We start from the raw sequence: 24,586 nt of genomic DNA, 5'->3' as shown, positions 1-24,586 counted from the left end.
ACTGACTAATGCTGAATATGGTGTGAGGACCCTGCATACATAGGACCAAAGAGGGGGCACTTGTGGTCCTCCAACTCCCAGCACCCTCAGGCACCATGGGCAAGGGTGATGGAGTTTGTCCCATCTGGAAGTCCATATTCCTGATCCCTGCAGTACACTATTCCTCATGAATTTATTCCACTTCCACTTCACTTTCCCTCCAAAGAGTTCATAGCTGTTTACATACAGTTCCCATGCAGTCTCCCATCAAAATACCTAAAAGGGCCTGACCTACTTGGCTTCAAAACCGCAGAACTGCGTCATGTGCCTTTGGACTAGACTCAAATTGAGAGCACTCCAGTTATTGTCAGCCACCAACAGAACCAATGGAGTTCAGTAGCTTTTCCTTACTTCAGGTTTCTGGGAAAGATCAAAGTTATTTATTGGGCCTACAGGAATGAACCAATCTGGGATATATCCTTTGTGGCAAAAAAACTGCAAGACCCAATATGCTTCAGAGAAAACAGTAACTGCAGCAAAATAATCAGGCAAATTATTTGCACAGGGTTGTGACTACAAGCTCATTCCGCTGGAAGTCTTCTGACCTGGGACAGTCTGACCTATCAAACAAAGCCATAAACAGTGCATTGATTTGAACATCATATTAAACCAGTGTTAAAAATATACTATGGTTTGTATCTAACTAAATCACTTTATGTGCAGAACGATTTCCACAAGTGCCACTGAACTTCTGCCCTTCCTTTCCCCATGCACTGCCCCCAATATGCTCCACAAGGTTTTTGGGGGGGAATCTGGAGCAGGATGGGGGGTGTATATGCAGGGGGAGAAGTTCTATTGGGGTTTGGGTTGGGTGTTCACCAGTATGTAGATGATACCCAGCTCAACCTCGCCTTCCAGTCAGAACCAGTGAATGTCCTGTGCAAGTGTCTGGAGGCAGTTGGAGGATGGATGGCGGCTAACAGACTGAGGTTGAATCCTGACAAGACAGAAGTACTGTTTTGGGGGGACGGGGTGGGCAGGTGTGGGGGACTCCCTGGTCCTGAATGGAATAACTGTGCCCCTGAGGACCAGGTACACAGCCTGGGAGTCATTTTGGACTCACAGCTGTTCATGGAGGCGCAGGTCAATTCTGTGTCCAGGGCATCTACTAGCTCCATCTGGTATGCAAGCTGAGACCCTATCTGCCCGCAGACTGTCTCGCCAGAGTGGTGCATGCTCTGGTTATCTCCCGCTTGGACTACTGCAATGCGCTCTACGTGGGGCTACCTTTGAAGGTGACCCGGAAACTACAACTAATCCAGAATGGGGCAGCTAGACTGGTGACTGGGAGCGGCCGCCGAGACCATATAACACCAGTCCTGAAAGACCTAAACTGGCTCCCAGTGCATTTCTGAGCACAATTCAAAGTGCTGGTGCTGACCTTTAAAGCCCTAAAGGCTTCAGCCTAGTATACCTGAAGGAGTGTCTCCACCCCCATCGTTCTGCCCGGACACTGAGGTCCAGCTCTGAGGCCCTTCTGGCCTTTCCCTCACTGTGAGAAGTAAAGCTACAGGGAACCAGGCAGAGGGCCTTCTTGGTAGTGGCACCTGCCCTGTGGAACATCCTCCCATCAGATGTTAAGGAAATAAACAACTATCTGACTTTTAGAAGACATCTGAAGGCAGCTCTGTTTAGGGAAGTTTTTAATGTTTGATGTATTTTTACTATTCTGCTGGGAGCCGCCCAGAGTGGCTGGGGAAACCCAGCCAGATGGGCGGGGTATAAATATCATTACAGTCGTACCTTGGTTTTCGAACACCTTAGTTCTCGAACATTTTGGCTCCCGAATGCTGCAAATCTGGAAGTGATTGTACCAGTTTGCAAACTATTTTTGGAAGTTTCAGTGGCTTCTGATTTGTGGTAGGAGCGTCCTGCAGCCAATCAGCAGCTGCGCTTTGGTTTCCGAATGTTTTGGAAGTTGAATGGACTTCTGGAACAGATTCTGTTTGACTTCCAAGGTACGACTGTACATTATTATTATTACTACTATTATTCCCACAAACGCTATTCCGCACATGCAGTCATTTAGTTTGAGAGCAGAGATGGTGAACTGAGGTCAAGAGGCAACGCCTTGCTAATGCCAGTGAACCCAGTGTGATCCAAGGGCAAAGACCGCTTCAGTTTCCTTTCTCAAACAGTAAGAAAAATCACCACTTGCTTCGTAAGGCTGTTGCGAGGAAGAAAGAGAGAGATTGGGACTGTACAATGCTATGCATATTTAAACTGTTCCATACATAATTATCAAGTTTTTCTGGTATCATTCCCAGCACTGAATGAGGGTCAGAACAGTCAATGCTTCTAAAGGAGTTAATGCAGCTTGCAATTTAGTAAGCCAGTTCTAAAATGGAAACTATCTCCCACCAACATTAATAGCCATACAGAAGAAGACTGCACACACAGAGTTAAGAGGTTAGAATGATCTGGAAACACCTAAGCCAAGATATATTACCAGAAAGTTTCCATCCAGGCCAAGTGAAAAGGACCCAAGACACGCATGGCAGACTTAACTTCACCAATTCTATTTTATCTCGTTTCTTAAAAGAGAGAAGGGGAGGGAACACGAGCCACACAGCATATTATTTTTAGGCACAAATACAAGCTTTGCAATCACACTTTGGAAGCACTGAAGGGCAAAACGGAAGGAAGCAAACTGGCGTTTTGTTCATCAAGAGGCTTATGCTTGCGGCAATCAAGACAGTTTGCAAGGCAGAAGGGCATGCTAGGAGGCCCACGTACCAGCTGCCTCCTTCGTTCCGGAATCTGAATTATCCTGGTGTTGTGCCATAGAGCTCATATGCTCCGCCCTCCCCCAATACTTTGGGGTCGTAAAACTGTTGGAATCAGAGGGAAAGGGTCAGTTGAGCTTAGGGAGGGAAAAGAAAGGAATGCAGCCAGACAGCTTAAGACCTGTGCAAGCATCTCACAAAGAGGTGCCGCTATTGATCTACAGAAAACACACTTTAGGCCTACAGGTGTCGGTGAATTCCCTTCACATCCAAGGTCTGGGGAGTGACGTTATTTTGGAGCGGAAAAATGAAGCCAGGCTCGTCACAGAGGATGTTGCAGAGTGTGCTACAGGAACTGCAGCTTCCACTCATGATGCTTTAATACATTTATCACAGCACTGCACTCTTGACACTTTTGCAGTGCCCAAAATCAGGTTCCTATGAGCCAAGGAAAGGAGTCCCTCAATCCCAGTTTGTTAATATGAGAGCGCTCTAGGGCATTCATGGCCCAACTGGCCTGGTCATTCCATCACATGTGCATTCTAACTGCGGAAACAGAAGCCAACACCAAGAATCTACATGTAGCGCACTTGGCGCAAATCTCCATATTCATAGCCACAAATCCTCTTCTTAAAGAGAAAGTAAGTAAATTTTGATTGAGCCATACTTGGACATGTAAAGTTCATTCTATACCTTCCCCTATTAACTCAGACGAAGAAAAGAACCTAGATGCAAGTTCGCAGGAGACTTCAGCAAGGGATTTCAGTAAAGAACAGGAAACACCACACTTCAAGGGATTACATGGAAGATGCCTCCCAATGGGACCAAAACAAGGCTAAATAGTATTGGTGAACCCCTTGTCACAAGGAATATGAAAATAATGGTGCTGAAGAGCAAGATGCTGACTACCATCCTGAATTTTAGACTATATGTAGTCACCTGGGAAGTACTGCCTTAACAAAGGCATGGAACTCTGGAAAGCCTTACCTGTTGACCTTGAGAAGTCCACAACAATAATCATTTTGGAAAGCTGTGCTGTGAGAACAGTTTCAGGTGGCTTGTGGACAGGCAGCATTATTCAGCTGTAGGAATCTTTTACTGCTCATGTTATATAACATATAGCAGCATGTTGCATAGAATGCGTCATCTGAATTGCCTTTCAGGAGTTTCAGGTTGGGTGTGCATATGTGTGTTTTATTCTGTCACAGCTGATGACGCACTTTTAACATGCAAGCCAGCTTGGATGAATTTTTTAATCAAAAAGACAGCATGTTATCATTCTAAAGTAAAAATTGAAAAGATATCTAAGTGACAAAAAGGACAAAGGCGAGAGAAATCAGTCGGAGCACAATCCTACAAGCGTTTTCTTGAAAATAAGTCCCGCTGTGTTTAGTGACGCTTATACCCAATTAAGTGTGGATAACAGTTTTGCTGTTCCGTCTACTGTCTAAAAATAATCTTTGCCAGAAGCTTTGGGTGCATGAGAGGGAGCCTAACTGGCCAATCAATCTTCAGCCAGTCAGAGTCCTGTAAAAAATCCCCGATATGGTGAGAGGGTTTATATAATCTCTACTGACATCACAAACACTCTCAACAAAGCTTCTATGGGGTTGAGAAAGCATACCACTCACTAATGAAAAGGACTAGCATAGGATACTGGTAGCAGGTCAAGAGCAAAAACACAGAATAAAAACAGCAAGAATGGAGGATGGAAAGAGGATTCCACAAGGCAACAGTTCAGCTATTAGCCCCAGCACATCTCCGCTGTTCATGCCTCCCAGTCCCACAAGGGAGACTAAAAGGTAAATGTTAAGAGAATAGATGACCAACCATAGAATTGGATGCAACAATGATTGTGGGGAAATGGGGAAGGCAATCTTCAGGTACTTCAGTACAGATACCTAACAATGACAGCAAAAAACTATGCAGGTCCCAGTGGAAGAAGTGTATTTGCCCAGTAACAATGGCAGGATAGTCAATGTTGAGTAACTGATGACATTTCAGCATCTCTGTCTCTTCGATGATTCCCCAAACTATGGTCTCAAGAGATGAGAGTCTGATGGGGAGAAGGGCATTGTTTGGTAAGAGATTAAAACTAAGAAGTGCGGGTATCAACCAGGAATAGCCTATGTGGTGCCCTCCAGATATTGTGAACTACAACTCCCATCAACCCCAGTTAGCATCACCAACAGTCAGGGACCATGGGAACTGTAGTCCACAGCATCTGGAGGACACCACATTAGCTATCACTTTATAGAGCCACAGAATCATAGAGTTTGAAGGGACTCAGGGGGTCCAACGCCCTGCAAGAATCAAATGAAAAAGCAAGAAGAAGAGTTTGGATTTGATAACCCGCCTTTCACTCCCCTTCAGGAGTCTCAAAGCGGCTAACATTCTCCTTTCCCTTCCTCCCCCACAACAAACACTCTGTGAGGTGAGTGGGGCTGAGAGACTTCAAAGAAGCGTGAGTGGCCCAAGGTCACCCAGCAGCTGCATGTGGAGGAGCGGAGACGCGAACCCGGTTCCCCAGATTACAAATCTACCGCTCTTAACCACTAAACCACACTGGTGAAGGGGATGGGTATTTGGAGAATGAAAAGGGACATTTTGAGAAGTAATCTGTCTGCTTCTTTGTTCATTCATTTCTGTTCGCTGGTGAAAATGCTTTAATGCAAAATTCCAAGATTATGATCTCAATTGGAGGGAAATATTTTTTGATGTCAGGTTCACCCAGAGAGTTCCTTGAGAGCCAATCTGCAGGTACATGACTGAAAGAGTAATATTTTGCACGTTCACTGAGAAGTAGGCTCCACTGTGTTCAGTGGGGCTTACTGCTCGGTTAAGTGTGTTTAGAATACCTGGGTATTCATTTATTTACGGTATATCTGTATACTGCTTTTCACCTGAAGATCACAGGCTGGTTCACAACATAGAAATACAAAATGAAGACACAAAACACATAATCAAACCAAAACAAACCAAGGTACCTGTTTGATCTCAAGAAAGTCCCACAGCAGCTACCTGACTGCTTTCCAAAACTCCACCTGCTAGTCCCAGGCAGAAGGAAATTATCACCGAGCAACAGATGAATACGGGAAAGTTTCAGATCTGGTTACCAGAAGACTGCTACCTGCAACTACACTCTTCCAACTGAAGAAATGTTCTCTTTTTCTACTGCAAGGCTAAAGTGGTCAGAACACCTGTCTCGAAGCAGCACATGGGCTATTCACAGGCATGTAAGAAGGGTGAGCCTTGAAGTAAATAAGGAAAATCTCCCTGAAACTATGGCAAATAGGATACCTGTGTGATGTATGGTTGAGATTCTTTCTTAGCCACCCTAGTATCAGGTGGGCAGTCCTCACCCATTTGGAAGCAAGGGACAAGACAGAAAAGGGGAAAGAGATGAATGTGTTGACTCACCCCTTCAGTGTCAAGACAATGATTGCTTCAGCCTAGCCTTCAAGAGCAGTGTCCCCAGAGAACATGGAGAAATAAGTTTAATATCAAGATTTGACCAATGTACTTATTGATGCTGTTTATTTGCCTTTGAAATGCTTCATTTTCAAGCAAATACTACACTTTCCTAACACGCATTCAAAACAGTTCACAACAGCCGAGGAAGTGCCTACATTAACGTAAAGCCAATATAAACTGTAACAAAGCAGAAATTATTGCTAGCCAGTGTATTCACACAGTGAATAATTCTTAGCACCAGGTATTGGGGAAGATTAACTGAAAAGAGAAGAGGGGCAGCTACTATAAGCTATTATATCTTGAAGAATGGTGATGGTGAAGTGATAAAAAGAAAGAGAGGTAACAAGTGGTGGTGGGAAGGAATGTGTTGGATACCAAAGTTGCCAAATACCTCTGGATCAGGATAATCCTTTGTGTGCATGTGATGAAGGGGATTCTGGCCCGTGAAAGCATGTGCCATAACAACGTCTTATGGTCTTTAAGGAGTTTGGGGGTTATTGTTTTGCTACAGAGAGATTAAGCATGTAAATAATAATAATTTGTATACTGTCCTTCATCCAAAGATCACAATAGAAAAATGCAAATTACTGCAGTTCAGGACAGTTTTGTGAATGGATCCTAAACAAGAACCTTCCTTCCTTCTCCCACCTACCAGGAGTAGATCTCGCCCCGCCCCAACTCAGTAGCTGCCCGCCACATACATGGGTCAAGGGTAGAATTGGAAGGGATTCCGACGGTCATCTAGCCCAACCCCTTGCAATGCAGGAACCTTTCACCCAACGTGGGGCTCGAACTCACAACCCTGAATTACGAGTCCCGCGCCCTACCCACTGAGCCATCCCAACCTGGGGTCTGACCGGGAGGCGTTACCTGGTGGTTGATCCCCCAGCCCAGCACGCCCAGCAGAGGGTCGGCTGACCGCAGCACCTTCACACGCTGCGGCACGAAGTGCTTCTTCTTGGTCTTGGTGCGGGTCCCCGGCCCCACCGAGGCTGCCATCCCCGGGCGCCGCCGCCGCCGCTGCCAGCCTCGCCCGCTCCGCCGCCCTGCCCGCCGCTCGCTCAGCCTCGCCGCCGGCAACGGAAGCGGCGATCAGCTGATGCCGCCGTCACGTGACCCCAAGGGAGGGAGGGAGGGAAGGAAGTCGGCCGGGGCAGAGAGGGAAGGCGCGGAGTGACGCGCAGAGGGAGGAGGGAGAATGACCGGCACTTCCGGTAACAGATGAATCATAGGGAGAATGATAGAGTTCATTATGGATGCAAGAATCTCAATAGACCATGCAGGGCAGATGGCCATCCAGCCTCTGCTGAGAAACCTTCCCAGGAATCTGTTCTGCTGCCGGACAACTCCGAGTGACAGAAAGTTTTTCCTGATATTTATTATTATTATTTTTTTAATGATATTTATTAAAACAAAAGAATTTTTTAAAATTACACACAAAAAAGACAAAATTCCAAAAAAGAGAGAAAAGCAAAAACATAAGAAGAAAAAATAAAACCATCCTTTTCAAATTCTCCAATTTCCATTACCTTCTTTCCATAACCTCCTCCTCCTCCCATCTCTTGTATCTTGATTAGTAATTGTCACAGCAAATCCTTTCCATAATTCATAATATTTTATCATTACGTTACCTTACTCTATTCTCATTTTGTCTTATAAAAACGGCCTTAGAGCTTAACACTTAAATCTTTTTTACCAACTTCTCATAACCATTACCTTTTTGCCAAATTCTTTAAACATTTTAACAAGAGCCAAGTAATTTCATTTCAGCATTTTCCCAACATTCATAAAACACTTCTAGTAATAGTAGTACAAAAAAAAGTACAATAGAATAGTATAATAGAGTAGATTTTTTCCTGATATTTAGTCGGAATTTCCTTGTAACTTGAAGCCACGGGTTCGAGTCCTGCCCTTCGGAGCAGGAGAAAACAAGCACGCTCCATCCTCCACCTGGCAGCCCTTGAGACACTGGAAGATGGCTATCATATAGCTCAGGGGTCAGCAAACTTTTTCAGCAGGGGGCCGGTCCACTTTTCCTCAGACCTTGTGGGGGGCCGGACTGTATTTTGGGGGGGAGGGGAATGAACGAATTCCTATGCCCCACAAATAACCCAGAGATGCATTTGAAATAAAAGGACACATTCTACTCATGTAAAAACACGCTGATTTTCAGACCATTTGTGGGGTGGATTGAGGAGGTGATTGGGCCGGATCCCCTGGGCCTTAGCTTGCCTACCCATGGTATATCTCCTCGCGGGCCCACGAGCTGCGCCTCGTTTCCCATGCAAGGCCGGACCAGCGCCCGCCCGCCCACCCAGCCTTCGCACCCTTTCCTGAGGGCGAGCCCGGCGTGGAGCCAGGGCAGGTTGGCGGCTGGCTCCGCTGAGGGAGACGGCTGCACGCTCCGTAAGCGCTGGGCAGGAGCCTACTTCCGAGTCCACGCATTACAGTCCTGCCCTCCCTGTCTCAGATTAGCTGGTTTAATGTAGGTTTTGGATGGCTGGTATTGTTTCATTACGTTTTCCTCACAACGACCCTGTGAGGTAGGCTAGGGGGCAGGTCCCTCCACTCTCTATTTTCTAAGCCAGCATTGCTTCCAGAAAGGTGCTGTTGGGGAAGGAAAGGAGCTAAAAGGTGTCCAGGATTCGTCCCTTCTTGGCTATCAAGCTCCCTGGGTGCCCTTGGACCAGGTTTTGGGCTCTCAGCCTAGCCTATCTCACAGGGTTACTGTGAGGATAATTTGGAGAGACGAATTGCATCTTGTGCACCACTTTGAGTTCCTCGGAGAAGATGTAGAGTTTTCATGTAATAATACAATAAGTCACCAAGAAAGGCCTCTAGGTGCGCAAACATATTTTAAAAAGAGGCCTAGAGGTGGCAAATGTGAGTGAGCACCTAGGCCATGGGTAGGCAAACTAAGGCCCAGGGGCCGGATGAAGCGCAATCGCCTTCTCAATCCGGCCCACAGACGGTCTGGGAATCAGCGTGTTTTTACATGAGTAGAATGTGTGCTTTTATTTAAAATGCATCTCTGGGTTCTTTGTGGGGCATAGGAATTCGTTCATTATTTCCCCCAAAAAATATAGTCCGGCCCCCCACAAGGTCTGAGGGACAGTGGACTGGCCCCCCTGCTGAAAAAGTTTGCTGACCCCTGACCTAGGCAGACAGAGAAGGTGGCTTCATAATACAATGAAGCACCCCCCCCCAAAAAAACATTTTTTTTAAAAAAGAAGATTCAGCCCACTGGAACTTATAATACACCGTGACCTAATGATGAACCACTAGCCAGCCAACACCTGGGCAAACAGGTGAGTTTTAAGGAGGGGCCAGAAACTGGACCACAGCCACGGCCTGCCTTATTTTCTTGATTATCCAGAGGGATGCAAAGCTGGGAGAATTTGGGGAAACTCTTAAGAGGAGCCTAGATCCAGCTTCCTGAGCCTTCTGCTTGGGGGTAAATGCAGGGGTGGGCCAGACGCTTGGCAGCTGCCTGAAGTTGCCCAGTGGTGCCATGGGCCTGGCAGTTAGAACGTTCCTGCAGTGGCGTAGCGTGGGTTGTCAGCACCCGGGGCAAGGCAAGTAATTTGCGCCCCCTAACCCGTGGATTTGCACCCCCTAACCCGTGGATTTGCGCCCCCTAACCCCAACCCCCAGATGTTGCACCCGGTGCGGCCGGCCCCCCCTGCACCCCCCACGCTACGACACTGCGTTCCTGGAGCCCGGAGCCCATTGGCTCCAGTCCTTCTTCAGGCTCTGACCTCACAATCAGCTGTGGAATCCTGCAGAATGTTTGGTTTCCTAGGAGGCCAGGTGAGTTGTTTAAAAGGATCCCTGGGTCAGTTGAAAGCTGGTTGGATCAGTCAGCTGCCCATAAAGCAGCCATTCTTCTTTTGTTGTTTTGAAAGCTGTTTGACTGACTTTCTGGGCTTTTCGGTTCTGAAGATCTTTTGCATAATGTGCCGCTGGTGGCATAGAAGGTAAAGTCATGGAAAAGAGGGGAGGCATCCTGAATATTTGCGCCCCCGCCCCATGCCTAGTTTTTAAAGATGTTCCTTGGTTATTTGACCTTTCTAACCCCCATGCTGTGTGTTACATGAGCCAGCAATTTCCCCAAGGAGTTTTCAGATGAATTTTCTGAGTTTTCATTTTTGTCACCATCCAAATTGCAACAGAATTGCAACATTTGGAGTCCAGTAGCAACATCTGGAGGGAACCAGGTTTGGGGAGGCTTGATGTAGAAGACATCATGGTAATTTAGCATCGTAACACTGGATGACTGGACAGAGGTTTATTTTGGCCCTGAACAAGGGCTGGAGACCTATAGCACAGACTTGAGACCCCTGCTTCTCCCTTCTTCTCCGACCTGAGAGCCAAGGCAGACCCCTCCCTCCCCTCGCAGCTGGAAGAAGAATTCTGCAATGAAAGCCTATGGAGAGAGACAGGAGATTGCCGCTTCTCTTCCAGCATGGGAGGCCCTCCGCCAAGAAGCCATTCATGGTGAGGAGGGTCTTTCTGTGGCTCTTTCCTCAGGTCTCCCTCAGAAATATTGGGCAAGGGAGTCCAGGGGGAACTTCACTTTCTTAAAGCATAGGGAGGCAGAGAGTGCCTGGGAGATCTGCTGGGAAGTGGGTCCTTCTCCCTCCCAAGGGGAGCCTGGAACTTTTGAGCTCTCGGAAATGGCTAGGAGAGAATTTTTCTCCAAACAAGACCCAGAATGGCAGTGTTGACCTTGGGGCTCTCAAATTCCAGTGCCACCCTGTGCAACTCCTCCCCTCCACCAGCCCACTGCCGCCTTTGGTGCTCTGTTCTACAGCATTATTTTGGCACCCCCTGCAGTGCGACACTCAGCGTGGCCACACCGGTCACGCCACCCTAAAGCCACCAGAGCTACTGGGTGCTTCCTGGTGTCCAGGCTGGCAAATGGCCACAGCTCAGTGGTGCATCACTTGCCTTGCCTGCATGAGCCCCAAGTGCAGTAGCATCTCCAGGAAGGCCTGGGAAGGAGAGACCCCCTTCCTGAGGTGCTGGAGAGTCACCTGCTGGACAGTGTGGAGGTCACTTTGGGCCAAGGAGGACCCCACCAATGGCCACTCTGTGCTCCCAGCTCAGGAGGAGAGCAGGATCCATCTCTCCTTGTCAGGCAGAGCCCAAGTCTTTTTGGAAAGAACAACCCGCTTTAGCTGCCTCTTTTCCAGACCCGGCTGGGATTCAGCCTCTACCTAACCTTCTTCCTCTTCTGCCCTCTTTGCACAGAGCTGTTTATGACAGAGGCCTCCCATCTGCACTCACTGCATATTCATATTGCTCCCCTCAAGGCCCTTTCCACCTGGCCTAGGGGGCTGGGCCCACACTCACCAGCCCCACTGAAGAGGCTCCTCATGAGGCCGGAGGAACATCGCCCGGCTATTGTTTTATTGATTTATTTATTTAATATGCTGTAAACCACTTTGAGTTTTTCATTAAAAATATAAAGCGGTATAGAAATTTAAAAATAAATAAATTCTGGTGGTCCTGTTTTACCAGTGGATGTATCAGGATAAACTCCAATCACAGGAGGAGCTGTCCTTCATTTTTTCCCCAATCTACGAGAACTCCTTAAGATCCATAGTAAGCCTGTTTCCCCTCCAGAACGGTCCCCATTCTGTGGCTGGCCCAGGCCTCCGGTTCTTCCTGGGTGGGTCAGAAGCAGAGGGAGGAGGGACAAAAACAGAAGCACAGCATCCAAAGAGCTCTGCCGCAAGATCAGGCCCGAGGGGCCCAGTTAGACCTGCAGCCTGTTTTCAGGGGGGCCCACAAGCAGCAGGGCAGGAGTGCAAGCACAATGCCCCCCCCCCAGGAATGGGGATTGTTCAGAGGCATCCACTGCCTTGGGCAGAGGAGGATGGAGGTGGCAGCCAGTTGCTGCCTCTAAGCCTAACCCACCCCACAGGGTTGTGAGGATTAAATGAGGAGGGAATCCATGGACACCCTCTTAAGCTCCTTGGAGGGCAGGGTGGGGTGTAGATGACATAAACAAATGAGACGCCTGGTCTCTCCACCACTGAGAAAGTGGCATTTTAAAAAGAGCAGGCCATCTCCGCCCCCCTCCTGTCCCTGCTGGGGCTATTCTTTATTCCCCCCCTCCCGTTGCCTTGCTCAACCTCCCCTCCCGTGTTTCTTCCCTCTCCTCCTAGGTTCTCTGATGGGGAAAATGAAGGATCTGCAGGAGAAAGGGCCTCTCATTGAGGAGATCAGGGACCTGCTGCTTTCCCAGGTAAGGATCCCAGAGCAGGGCAGAGAGGCTGGCGGCAACTTGGAGGGGGCTGCCTGTGGGTCTCCAGTGGACTTTGGCCCTTGATTTCCTGATTCTCACCAGGCGTGTTTCCTCTCCCCTGCCCCCCTCCTTCCTTCCTTCCCCCCAGTTTGGTGTGGCTGCAAGTGAGGAGCTCCGGCAGGCCTCCCTGAAGTGCAGCTTGCAGCAGGCCAGGGCCCTGGAGATTCTTAAAATGAAGTAGCAGAGAGATGCTCGGTTCTGGCGTGTCATCCAGGTAAGCTGTGTGAGAAGAGGAGGCTGAGCTCACGGAAGGGGCCTTCTCAGCTGCTGGCTGGGCACTGTCCCTGGGGGGGCTCTTTTCCCATGCGAGGGGAGGAGCAGGAGGCCTGTCCTCTTCTCCCGGCTGCCCACTCCCTGAGCAAATGCAAACGTGCAGGAGAACCAGCCAGATGGTGTAGGTTAGGGGGTAAACTCTAGCTCCATGCCACCCCAATCTCCAGGTGGTGCGAGATTGCAGGGGTTCTGGGGGCTTTCCCTGGGTTTGGTGTCCTTGGAATGAGGGGCAGCCTTCTGTTCCGACAGCAGCAACCCAGCTGCCCCAACAGAGAATTCCCTAAGCAGGCAGGAGCTGAGCAGCAAGGCTCACCCCACTGGTTTTGCTGCTTGTGGCCCTGGAGGTGGCTGACTTTCTCTGGTGTCCAGAAACATGCTGTCTTGTCTGCTTTCTTCTCTGCCTTTCCCTGGAAATTGAGAGCAGCCCTGAATGCCACGACCGCCGGCTGACCGATTTCCTGGATTGTGAGATGCAGTGCCTGGCCAGGTACCCTGTGCTGCTGAATAAGATCATCCAGCACACCAGTGGTATAGCTCTCTTTCTCCATATCTTTGTGTGGTGGGGGGGGGTGTCCCAGGAGAGCTGCATCTCTCCATGATTCCATGTTGATATGCTTTCTATCTTTGGGAGCTTGTGAGCTGCATTGAGCCTGCCTTACTAGGGAAAGGCAGCACCCAAGAGGGTGATGGGGGGGGGAGAGACAATGGTGTGTGTTTATGCAACCCCCCCCCCCCCCGTCTGCTTGCATTAGTGCCCCCTGAGGCTGTAGGGCATAGGTGTTGTTCAGCAGCCCAATTTTTTCCTACCAGCAAACAAGGATCCATTTGCCTTGTGCATCTGGGCTGCTGCTGCTCATCTGCCTTCCGGACCTGTTTGCTTTTAAATGCAGCCTTCTTCCTAGTTTGTGCTGGGAGTTGCTTTAAATAAAACCAACTTTGCAGGCAGCGTCTGTGAAATATACTCAGAGTCGCAAAGTGATTTCATGCTCTTTATTCAGCTCATAGTGGTGAGGAGGAATGAATGAAAGTCCCCTCAAGGTATCTGCTTTATATACATTATTTACACAATGGGCTGCACATGATTGGTTAATTCTGGAATTCTACTGTAAGCCAATCAGGTTGTGGATTCACTTATATCTGGAGCATGATTGGGTGGTTCCTGCCAACCAATCATACTGCTGCATTGTTCTTGGACCAATCAGACTGCTGCATTCTGAATCCTATTGTTCTAGGACCAATCAGACTGCTGCAATTTGGATCCTATTGTTCTAGGACCAATCAGACTGCTGCAGTTTGGATCCTATTCAACTCAGTACATAACACCCCTCCCCTCTAAGTTCCAGTCCTGCCTGGGAGGTCGCATTCATAGTCCTCGAGGTACGCCGGCGGCCTACGTGTGCGTTGCGGCCTGTGGTGTTCCCTGGTCCGGGGTTCAGGTTCTGGCTCGTGTTCCAAGGATGTTGGCTGTGATGGGCCTGTTTGGTCTGGCGCAACCGGCTCGCTCAGTCGTGGTTCTGGTTCCGGTGTCCTTTCGGCCTCGCGGGTCCTCTCTGTATTTACTGATTCTGCCTCTCCTGCTGGCCCCTCCTGCTCTATGGGCCTCACTGCCCCTCTGTTCCCTTGGGACTCCTCTGACCTTTCCTCCTCCTGGTTTTCTCCCGGGAATCGTCGCCGTATCTGGTCGCAGTGGCGGCGCCAGCATTGCCCCCCATCCGTTAGCACCTCGTACGACACGGGGCCATTGACCCTGGTGACTGTGGCGGGTACCCATGCTGGGCCTGCCCCAAAATTCTTTGCGTACACTGGGTCCTGGGCCTTGAAGGTCCGGGGGTTCCTGCCTTCCCCCACCACTACCTCATCCTGAGCTCTATCGGGGTGAAGGCGGTCCAATCTGATTGCAAGGCGCCGACCCATTAGTAGTTCAGCGGGGCTCCGGCCAGTCGTTGAGCTGGGGGTGCTGTGCTGTGCTAGGAGGAATGTGGCAAGGCGGTACTCCCAATCCCCTTGCGTCATGCGGCGAAGGGTGTCCTTGGTGGTCCGCACCATGCGTTCTGCTTGGCCATTGGTGGCAGGGTGGAATGGCGCCGAACGGATGTGGCGGATGGCGTTCTGCGCTGTGAAGGTTTGGAATTCTCCTGACGTAAATGCAGTCCCGTTGTCTGAGACGAGAGTGTCAGGGAGCCCGTGGGTTGCAAACAGCCTGCGTAGTACCCGGATGGCTGCGGATGTGGAAGTGGATGGTACCAGTGCGACTTCCAGCCATTTGGTGTAGGAGTCCACCACTATGAAGAATGTTTTCCCCTGAAAGGGGCCAGCGAAGTCCACATGCAGGCGTGACCATGGTGCTCGGGCGGACTCCCAGGACTGGACTGGGGCCCTTGGGGGATCTGGGCGGGATTCTTGGCAGGCCTGGCAGTGTTTGACCCAGGCCTCTATCTCTCCATCAATCCCCGGCCACCACACATAACTCCTGGCAAGGGCCTTCATTCTTACTACCCCTGGGTGTGTCTCGTGTAGGGCTGTGAGGACCCTTTTGCGGAGGGGCTGGGGAACAACGACTCTGCTTCCCCATAACAGGCACCCCTTGTGGGCCGACAGTTCATGTTTGCGGGTTGTGTAGCCGGCGAATTCTGGCCCGGGGCTGCTGCTGGGCCATCCCCTCCACACCCAGTCCAGGACCCGGGAGATGACCCTATCTTTCTTGGAATGGTGTGCAACTTCTTGTGCCTGAATGGGGTGGTCGGGAAGCAGCTCCAGGCTCATAACCTCTTGTGCAGGTGCTGGGTCAGGGCCTGTTTCCGGTAGTGGTAGCCTGCTGAGGGCGTCCGCATGGCCCATCGCCTTCCCAGGTCGGTGAATCAGTGCATACTGGTAGCTGGCAAGGAAAATTGACCACCTGAGGACGCGAGGGGACAGCACTTGGGGGGTCTGCTTTTCGGGGGCAAACAAGCCAAGCAACGGCTTGTGGTCAGTCACCACGGTGAAGGGCCGCCCATACAAGAAATCATGGAATTTTTTTACTCCCTTCACGATTGCCAGCCCCTCCTTGTCGATTTGCGAGTAGTTCCGCTCGGTTGCGTTGAGTGTCTGGGAAAAGTACGCCACCGGTACCTCTCTTCCATCCGGGAGTTGGTGCCCCAGGACAGCGCCAATGCCATAGGGTGAGGCGTCACATGCTAGCACCACCGGCAGCCTCTCGTCGAAGTGTGCCAAGACCGAGTTTGAGACAAGCAAGTCCTTGACTGCCTGGAATGCAGCCTCCTGGCGCTGGCCCCACACCCAAGGGGCCCGCTTGTCCAGGAGTCTGTGTAGGGGCTCCGCTACCGCCGCCTTGTGGGGAAGGAAGGAATGGTAAAAGTTCAATAGTCCCAAGAAGGCCTGAAGTTCAGTCTTGCTCTTGGGCGCTGGGGCATCACAAATGGCCCGTACCTTGTCCCCAGTCGGGTGGACCCCTTCTGCGTCCACCATAAATCCCAGAAAGTCCACCTGAGGCACTCCTAGTAGACATTTTTCCCGCTTCACCTTGAGACCCGCCATCTGGAAACGGTGCAGAACGGTGCGGAGGCGGTCCTCAAACTCCTCTGGTGTGGGCCCGGCAATCAACACATCATCGAAGAAGGGGGTGACGCCAGGAATCCCTTTAAGGAGCGAGTCCATTAGATTCTGGAATATGCCTGGTGCCACACTGACACCGAATTGCAGCCGCTTTACCCTGAACGCTCCTCTGTGCGTCACAATCGTCTGTGCCTCTGCTGTGGCCTCATCTACTGGCAGCTGTTGATATGCTTGGGCCAAGTCCAGCTTGCCAAAAATTTTCGACCCAGCCAGGGTGGCAAGGACATGGCTGACCACTGGCACTGGGTATGCGTGGGCCGTGAGGGCCTTGTTTATGGTACATTTGTAGTCTGCGCAGATGCGGACCGAACCATTAGGCTTGACGGGTGTGACGATTGGGGTTTCCCAGGGGGCATTAGGCACCGGCTCCAGCACTCCTTGCTCCACAAGCCGGTCCAATTCCTCATCTATACGGGGTTTCAGGGCGAACGGGACCCGGCGGGCCTTGAGCCTGACCGGTCGTACTGCGGGGTCAAGCTGTAGCGCAATGGGGGGGCCCGTATACTGTCCCAATTTCCCGTCGAAAACCCCTGGAAATTCCTTGCATATGGCGTCCACGTCCACTTGTAAGCTAGTGTGGTTCACCCCGGTGACAGCTAGCCCCAGTGGTCCAAACCATGCCAATCCCAGTAAGCTAATATAGGGGCCCTTGACCACAAGCAAGTCCAGTTGCCGCGTCCGCCCTCGGTATTGCACCCTGAAGGTCCCCACCCCCATTGTGGGGACCTTACGTTTCTGGAAGTCCCGTAGGGTGAATGGGGCCGGCCTGAGTTTGGGACCCCCAGTAGGACACAGTTTCCTTAAGGTCCTTGCCGAGATTATGGATAGAGTTGAACCCGTGTCAAGCTCCATGCGGCATGGGGCCCCCTCTATCTGTACCTCTACATAAATTTTCTCTACGTTGGGGTGGGGCAACTGGTATACCTGGCAGTCCGTGAGCTCCGTCGAGTTGCCTTGGTGCGTTGGGCCCTGGGACCTGGGGCTCTTGGATTGGTCATTGGATTCCTGGTGTCGGGTGGGCCGAGCCCGACACACCCGGGCGATGTGTCCCGATTTTCTGCACTGTCTGCACTCTGCGTTGCGGAAACGGCAGGTCCTCCTCTCATGACTCTCCTCGCAGCTTGCGCAGTTTCCTCTTTCTCGGCGAGGCAGCTGTGGTGTGTGCGCTGCTTGAGTGCGCTGCTGTACTCGGTGCACCTCCTCCCTGTCGGATCCTGAGTCGTCGGTGAGGTCTTCGTGGTGGACCCTCGGTTGGGATGGCAGGCTCGGCCGTGCCTCTTGCGTCGACCTCTCGGCAGCTTCCGTTGCCAGGGCCTCCTCCAGAGCGACCTGGAACGTTAGGTCCTTCTTAGCATAGAGACGTCGTTGCAGCTTCTCATCCTTCAGGCCACCGATGAGGCGGTCACGAAGCATGTTCTCCAGCTCTGAGAAGTTGCAGCACCGGGCGGCTTGGCGGAGAGAGGTCACAAACCCAGTTATGGTTTCCCCAGGGGCTTGCCGCTTTGCGTAGAAGGCATTTCGACGAGCCACCACTGAGGGCTGCGGCGAAAAGTGCCCCTTCAGCTGTTCCATTATTGTTTTGTATGGAACAGTAGCGACGTCTTCAGGCGCAAGGAGAGCCCGGGCAATTTCAAACGTCTCCTCTCCACAGACGCTGAAGAATATCGCCCTCTTCTTGGCGTCTTCTTCATCGGTGACCCCTTTGGCTTCTAAGAGGAAGGTGAAACGGGAGGCGTACGCTTCCCAGTCTCCAGATGCTGGGTTGAACGGCGAGAAGCTGCTGTTGGTTGCCATTCTGAGTTCCTTGTGTCCCGGAGCTGAAGCCTGGATACACGGTGCGAGGCAGCGGTGCGGCAGGTGGCGGTGCTGCGGTGCTGTGTGTGGCAGTCAGCTCAGCGGGATCCCATCCTCGTCGCCAGTGAAATATACTCAGAGTCGCAAAGTGATTTCATGCTCTTTATTCAGCTCATAGTGGTGAGGAGGAATGAATGAAAGTCCCCTCAAGGTATCTGCTTTATATACATTATTTACACAATGGGCTGCACATGATTGGTTAATTCTGGAATTCTACTGTAAGCCAATCAGGTTGTGGATTCACTTATATCTGGAGCATGATTGGGTGGTTCCTGCCAACCAATCATACTGCTGCATTGTTCTTGGACCAATCAGACTGCTGCATTCTGAATCCTATTGTTCTAGGACCAATCAGACTGCTGCAATTTGGATCCTATTGTTCTAGGACCAATCAGACTGCTGCAGTTTGGATCCTATTCAACTCAGTACATAACAGTCTGTGTCCCACTCTCTCTCTCTGCACCTTCCTCACTCAGAGTCAACCTATGAGCACCAGTATCTCTGCCTGGCCTGCGATGAGGTCAAGGAGATCCTGGAAGACATCCAGGAGAAGCTGCGGCAGGCAGAGAACCACTGGCAGCTGCAAGTCTACCAACAGCGCCTGGATGACCGATCTCTGCGCAAGAGCGGCCAGCCACTGGCCAGGTAGTTCCAGGTAGGGCCTCCCCTTCGCCCTCCCCTCCAATCCCTGGCCTTGTCCTGCTCTTCCCCTCTGTGAATTGCTGCCTTTTTTCTGCCCCTGCTGTGCAAAACCTTGACCTTATGGAGCACCAGCTAATCCAGGAGGGGCGTCTGCAGCTGCGCATCAGCAAAAAGAAGATGGTGGGTAAGTGGAAGAAAATACCCCTCCTGCCAAGACACACCCACGTGTCCACTTTTGGAATCACAATTCTTTTTTTGCAAATATGGGACATTCTGTAAGATGTACATTATCAACAATGTAAATGACTTTAGCCATTTTTAAAAATTTTATTTCCTTACATTTATATTCCACCTTTCTCCCATCGTTGAACCCAAGGTGGCACGCATGCAGTTCCCAGGTCACCTCATCTAAGCCTTGACCGGACCAAGACCTGCTTAGCTTCAACATACAAAGTGGTCTCATGTGCTCTCAGAGCATACCCTGGGACTGTATCATTTTCTTTTTTCTTAATAATAATTTTCATTAATCATTTTCTTTGGTTGTGTACGTGCGTTGTCTCTTTTTCAGGCCACAGAGTCTTTTTTTTAAATAGATCAGTTACATTTGAAGTGTGTGAGGGGGTGGATTTTTGGATCAGGTTTGCCATATTAATTTATATGCTGTCAGCGGATTCTTGTTGTTGTCTTGTTGGGCTGTGTATATGATGAAGAGGAACCATACTGGGGTGAAGGCATCCTCTTTTAATTGTCCCCGTGTCAGTTTCAGCCTGTTGGTTAACTTTTCTAGTAAGGGTGTTTCCCATATGATTTCGTGCCAGTGATCCATGTTCACTCCTGACAGGTCTCTCCAGTGTCTGGCTATGATTCTTCTGGCTGCTGAGGGTAGGTGGGTTATGAGCTCTTTATAATGTGAGTGGGCATTATTATATTGGAAAATGTTCAATAGGGCCAGTTCTGGGGTGACTTCTAACACCTGTTTAGTTATTTTGCACATTTATTGTAGGACTGCTGCCCCAAAGGGTCGGATTATGGGGCATTCCCACCATATGTGTAGGTATGGGCCTGTAGAGGTGCAGTCTCTCCACCATTTTGGGGAGGTTCCTGGGTGTATCAGCACCAGTTTCTATGGTGTTAGGTACCATCTGTGAGCAAGTTTCAATGTGATATCCTTTATTTTGGCTGAGATGGCTTTAAAGGGAGGTGTAGACCACATTCTAGTCCATTGGATAGGGTTATTTCATGGCCTATGTCATGCTCTCATTGTTTTTTGATTGCATTGAGGGGGTTTGTAGAATTCCAAAGCAGTTTTTTTGTATATTATGGATACCAAACCCCTGCCGTATTCCTCTGCTGCCAGGAGAAAGTTTTTGAAGGTGGTCAAAGGCCTAGTGACTGCTGATTTTACTGTGGGATTGTTTAAGAAAGTGTGCACGTTGGTGATGTGTTAGCAAAGGTATTTGAGTGTCCCCTATTTTGTCTTGTATTTCTTGTGTCGATATGGGTATGTTATTTTTGTAGGTGTTTTAGGTAGTACAGGCCTTTGGCTTGATGGAATAGTGGGTGATGAGCCAGGGGGATTAGTGGGGATGGGATTGGGGACAGTTTACCAACCTTTTCATGTTGTGGGGATTTTCTTTAGTTTGTTTTGGAGAAATGTGGTGGGGGTGTTTTCGATTGTGCCTGTCTCCAAGTGAACCCATTGTTTTGTTTTATTTTCTAGGACAGGCATAGGCAAACTCAGCCCTCCAGATGTTTTGGGACTACAATTCCCATCATCCCTGACCACTGGTCCTGTTAGCTAGGGATCATGGGAGTTGTAGTCCCAAAACATCTGGAGGGCCGATTTTGCCTATGCCTGTTCTAGGATGTATAGCATTGTGTGGAGCACTTAGTTGGCAATGTAATATAATTCTATGTTGGGAATTCCCCATCCTCCTTCTGAGGAGGGAAGGCAGCACCATCTTTCTTATGCTTTGAATATCTCAAAACTTGTTTATGCCCATCACGTATCATGAAGAATTCTGTGAAGCTCATATAGCAACCTAAGTCTGACTAGCCAAAGATGGCATTTAACCTATCACGTATCTTCAGTCTTTGAAAAAGACTGCAGCCAGACTACCTACTGAGTTGATATTTTTTGTCTCACACACCTTAGATACCTTTTTGTTCCTCTTGCATTTCATCCTGTCCGGCTATACTCCTTCAACTTATGTACAAGAAGAGACAGAATGCAAAATTGTTATTTTTTAACATATTTGTTCATTTATTTTTTAAATAAACTTCTTAATATTCTGACATGCAACATTTGGTGTGATCTGAGCAGACAGGAATAAAGTTACAGGGTGTTAGCAGCTCCAGCAAGGCAGCCAAAACAAGGCTATTGCCATTAAGCATTTTGACAGCAAACAGACCTGTAAGTCCCCCATAAGAGCTGCCATCTCCTCACTGCTCCCCCGACCCTGTCTGCTCTGCGTGACTCAAAAGTGGTGACATTAATTGAAGATGTGCAGTGGACTCACTGTTCCCCTTAGGGACATAAATAGAAATAACAGACTAAAGGCCACTGACCCAGCTTTCAAGAGACACAAAAAAGGAGCAACCAAAAATGTGTTGATAGCAGCCTCGTTTTTGTCCCACTTTGAAGAATCATTAGACCTCTAGCCTGCCTGCTTGGATGTGCAGTGTTTCTGGTTGGTTGGGACATGTTACAGAACTGACAACCACATCCAGTCTGTCTGCTCTGGAAACTGTATTCTTCCCCCGCTCCCCCCCCCAAACAACTTTGTCTCCCCTTTATAGAATGGAATGGAGCCCCTGTGTTCCTCATGCCCAGTTGCAGGCTTAAGCAGGGGCTGCCCATCTCCTCCTCCACCGTACAGTCCCCATGATGTGCTCCCTCCTTTGTTCCCAATGGTAAAACGTCAGCTGATCACCCTTCCTCATTAACACGGGATCAGCTCATTCACAAAGAATAGGCAGCATCTGTATAGTACCTACTGAAGGAGATGGCCAGCAGAGCTTTGAAAGCAACAAGTAAGCAGCTCTATTTTGCAGAAAACCATTTCCTAGCCATCCCTAAAGTGCCACAACGACCCTCAGTCTGTAGGCATATGCAGGGGAAACTGGAAATCAAATCCTTTGAAGGTCGAGGCTCAAGCACCATAGTGGGCTCCAAAAAAGCTAAAGGTACTTGCCCAAGTTTTATCCCCTTTGGGGAACATCCAGTAGGACTAACAGCTGGGTGTTGAAGCTCCAGGCCTTCTTTAGCAGAGTCAGCTAACACTACAAATGGTGATTTCAGCCCATCTAGCTATGAACCTGGAGAGTATCAATTCTCCTAGGGCATGGCAAGGCCTAGTTGACACCAGGGCCCAGCATTGCCAGGCTAGGATCAGTAAGTTTTGAGGGGGATGCCTTATTGATCCCCCCCCTTAGGCAGAAACTTGTTCCTACAGCAGGGTGCTTCTATGTCTGGGTTCTTCAGTGGCAGCCAGTCCCTTAAGGCAACTGAGGCAGGAAAGAAGAAGGGGCACCAGGCTCCTGGACTAAGGAGCAGGGGGCCCGATGAAAGAAGCAAATATATCATTGTCTAGTTAAGTGAGTAGAACAGAGAAACAGTGGGAGTGAAGCAGCAGCTGGATAAATATACAGGACATGGAGAGAGCAGGACACACAAACAGGGCCCATTTGCAGCAGAGGTCATGGAAAGCCAGGCTGCAGCATGCAGAGTTGAGGCTTCCGTCCCATTTAGAAACTAAAAGAGAAGAGAAAAAGAAGGGAGAGGAAAGAGTAAGTAGGGATGGCCTCAAGACCCCAGGCTCCTGCACTCCAGCTGCACATATAGGAAAAGAGGAAGGTACTGGTTCCACTTATTATTATTATTATTATTATTATTATTATTATTATTATTATTGCTACTACTAGTCCCACCACCACTAGAAGGTCCCTGGGTGGGTTACAGTAATAAAAAATACAGTATTAGCAACAGTTCAAATCAAATTGCAATCACAACTAGACTGGGTCCACATATTGGTAACACATCACTCCAAATCTCCTAATGACGGATCAGCAGCTTCACATAGATGTTAAAGCGTATGGGGAACAAGATGGAACTTTACTGGACACCAAAGGACAGCTCCCATGGCACTGAAAGGTGCCCCCCCCCATACCTACCATCTAGAAATGCCCCTGGAAGTAAGAGTGGAACCACTGAAGTACAGCGTCTGCAACACCACCTCCCTGAGCCACTCCAGAAGGACACCATGGCCACCAGTATCAAAAGCACTAAGAGATCACAGAGAATGAGTAGGGCTGCACTCCCCACATCTCTCTCCTGACAAATGTCATCAACCAGGGTGACCAAAGCAGTTTCAGTGCCATAACCAGCCCTGAAGCCATACTGGGATGCATACTCAATTTCTTCCAAGCACGCCTGAAGCTGTGCTGCCACCATCCTTTCTAGCAACTTGCTCAAAATGAGGTATTCACTACTGGGTGATTTAACACTTATGGATCCAGAAAGGAACGCACCACTACCTTCTTCAAGATGGAGTATCGACTACTCTGACTCGCAGTGGCTCTCCAGGGTCTCAGGCAGAGAGCTTTTTAACAAGAAAATAAAGGAGAGGGCAAATATATCTCTCTCCCCAGTCTTTCAGGGAGTAACTGTAGGGATGGAAATGCCTTCAAATAAGGCTGGGAATGTCCTTTGTCTACAACCCTGGAGAGCACCAGCCAGTTAGCATGGACAATACTGAGCTAGATGGACCATTGGTCTGCCTTGGTAAAAGCAACTTCCTATATCCTTATATTCCTATGTACACATTCTCTGTGATGTTACCTTTGATGCAACATTTAAAGAGAAAATTTGAACGCTTGCATTGTTGCTGGTAGTCCTGTGGCTTCCTGCTTGTGTGGTGGGTGGGTGGGTGGGATGTCAGATGGTGGGCAAGCTGTGGAATGTTAATAGTGGGGTCTGTACCATCTCTAGGAGTCCTTTTTAAAGGATGCTTTAGGTATAGGATGTCCTACTTGTGCCAGGCATCTTTTTAATGAAGCGGTCTCCTAGTTCTTAGGGACTATGTTGGGGCTCTGGGCTCTGAAGTTGTACACAATGAGAGAGTACTTGTGTTCCTATCTATGGTCCTGTGCAGCTTGGTAATCTTGAGAGAAAGCAACAGCATAGGTGGAGAGAGTTGAAAGGAAGGCTTGTTAGATTCCTGAGAAGACAGAAACGAGGATGAGCCCCTGTGGAGCACAGGGGAGAGGCTGTACCTGATGGTGTGTTGAGGCCCAATAGGGAAGTTGGTGCTGCTGCTGCTATTAGCTGGCTGCAGTCTCCTGGTGAAGCGGGAAGAGCTTGGCTTGTTCATCAGCTTCAACCCCACAGGGCAGGTCACTTCTACAGGAAGGGAAATTTAATGCATGGCAGCTCAGACATCCCCTCTCCCACTTATTCAACTTCCCCCCCCTACGCCTACACACAGAAAGTAATAGCCTTTTTTTGGTATCCAGCCACCCTGAATGACCAAGGGAACTATTTTATTCAATCTATAAGGAACCTCCCTCAGTAGAGTTCCACCCTGCAGTTTCTCACCTGTTATCATTGATGTCTGTGGCATTTCCTGGGCAATGGTCCAGGTGAATAACA

The 24,586-nt window shown here is 49.5% G+C and overlaps 3 protein-coding genes across 9 annotated transcripts in view; 1 reads left to right on the top strand and 2 right to left on the bottom strand.

Annotated features, from left to right (window-relative positions):
* PIP4K2C (phosphatidylinositol-5-phosphate 4-kinase type 2 gamma) overlaps positions 1 to 7,368 on the bottom strand; it is a 38,846-nt gene extending 31,478 nt beyond the window's left edge. Inside the window, exons 1-2 of one of the 3 annotated variants that reach the window (XM_083489472.1) lie at positions 3,753 to 3,886; positions 2,776 to 2,870 (exon numbers count right to left, since the gene is read on the bottom strand). Coding sequence is in view for 1 of the 3 variants with exons in the window: in XM_083489471.1 (XP_083345597.1) it covers positions 7,110 to 7,238 (129 nt within the window). In the remaining 2 variants the exon portion in view is untranslated. Of the gene's footprint in view, positions 1 to 2,488; positions 2,574 to 2,775; positions 2,871 to 3,752; positions 3,887 to 7,109 lie in introns of those variants that run through there. The other 2 variants (XM_083489471.1, XM_083489473.1) reach the window with 2 other exon arrangements.
* A 3,205-nt stretch (positions 7,369 to 10,573) lies between these two features.
* LOC310699198 (rho guanine nucleotide exchange factor 11-like) lies at positions 10,574 to 20,626 on the top strand. Of its 3 annotated transcripts, none has more exons than XR_014521993.1 (5): positions 10,574 to 10,736; positions 12,413 to 12,492; positions 12,641 to 12,766; positions 13,250 to 13,776; positions 18,731 to 20,626. XR_014521993.1 is itself a non-coding variant. In XM_083486852.1 (5 exons), exons 3-5 carry the CDS (start codon positions 12,741 to 12,743, stop codon positions 18,941 to 18,943), a joined length of 303 nt encoding a protein of 100 aa, XP_083342978.1. In that variant the 5' UTR covers positions 10,609 to 10,736; positions 12,413 to 12,492; positions 12,641 to 12,740; the 3' UTR covers positions 18,944 to 19,082. The 3 variants fall into 3 exon arrangements, 2 of the variants coding, with proteins under 2 accessions (XP_083342978.1, XP_083342979.1); XM_083486852.1 differs by having other exon boundaries at positions 10,609 to 10,736; positions 13,250 to 13,353; positions 18,771 to 19,082; XM_083486853.1 differs by lacking the exons at positions 10,574 to 10,736; positions 12,413 to 12,492 and having other exon boundaries at positions 12,640 to 12,766; positions 13,250 to 13,353; positions 18,771 to 19,082.
* A 546-nt stretch (positions 20,627 to 21,172) lies between these two features.
* The window catches only part of KIF5A (kinesin family member 5A), a 63,168-nt gene continuing 59,754 nt past the window's right edge, over positions 21,173 to 24,586 (bottom strand). For all 3 annotated transcript variants that reach the window (XM_083486849.1, XM_083486850.1, XM_083486851.1), the window contains 4 exons: positions 24,533 to 24,560; positions 24,211 to 24,337; positions 22,302 to 22,690; positions 21,173 to 22,011 (listed from right to left, as the gene is read on the bottom strand). In XM_083486849.1, coding sequence (XP_083342975.1) covers positions 24,259 to 24,337; positions 24,533 to 24,560 — 107 coding nt within the window. In that variant the 3' untranslated portion in view covers positions 21,173 to 22,011; positions 22,302 to 22,690; positions 24,211 to 24,258. The remainder of the gene's footprint in view (positions 22,012 to 22,301; positions 22,691 to 24,210; positions 24,338 to 24,532; positions 24,561 to 24,586) is intronic.

This window comes from Podarcis liolepis (assembly GCF_965112155.1).
Source record: "Podarcis liolepis genome assembly, chromosome: 2".
NCBI lineage: Eukaryota > Metazoa > Chordata > Lepidosauria > Squamata > Lacertidae > Podarcis > Podarcis liolepis.
This window is presented reverse-complemented; position numbering and strand designations above follow the sequence as displayed.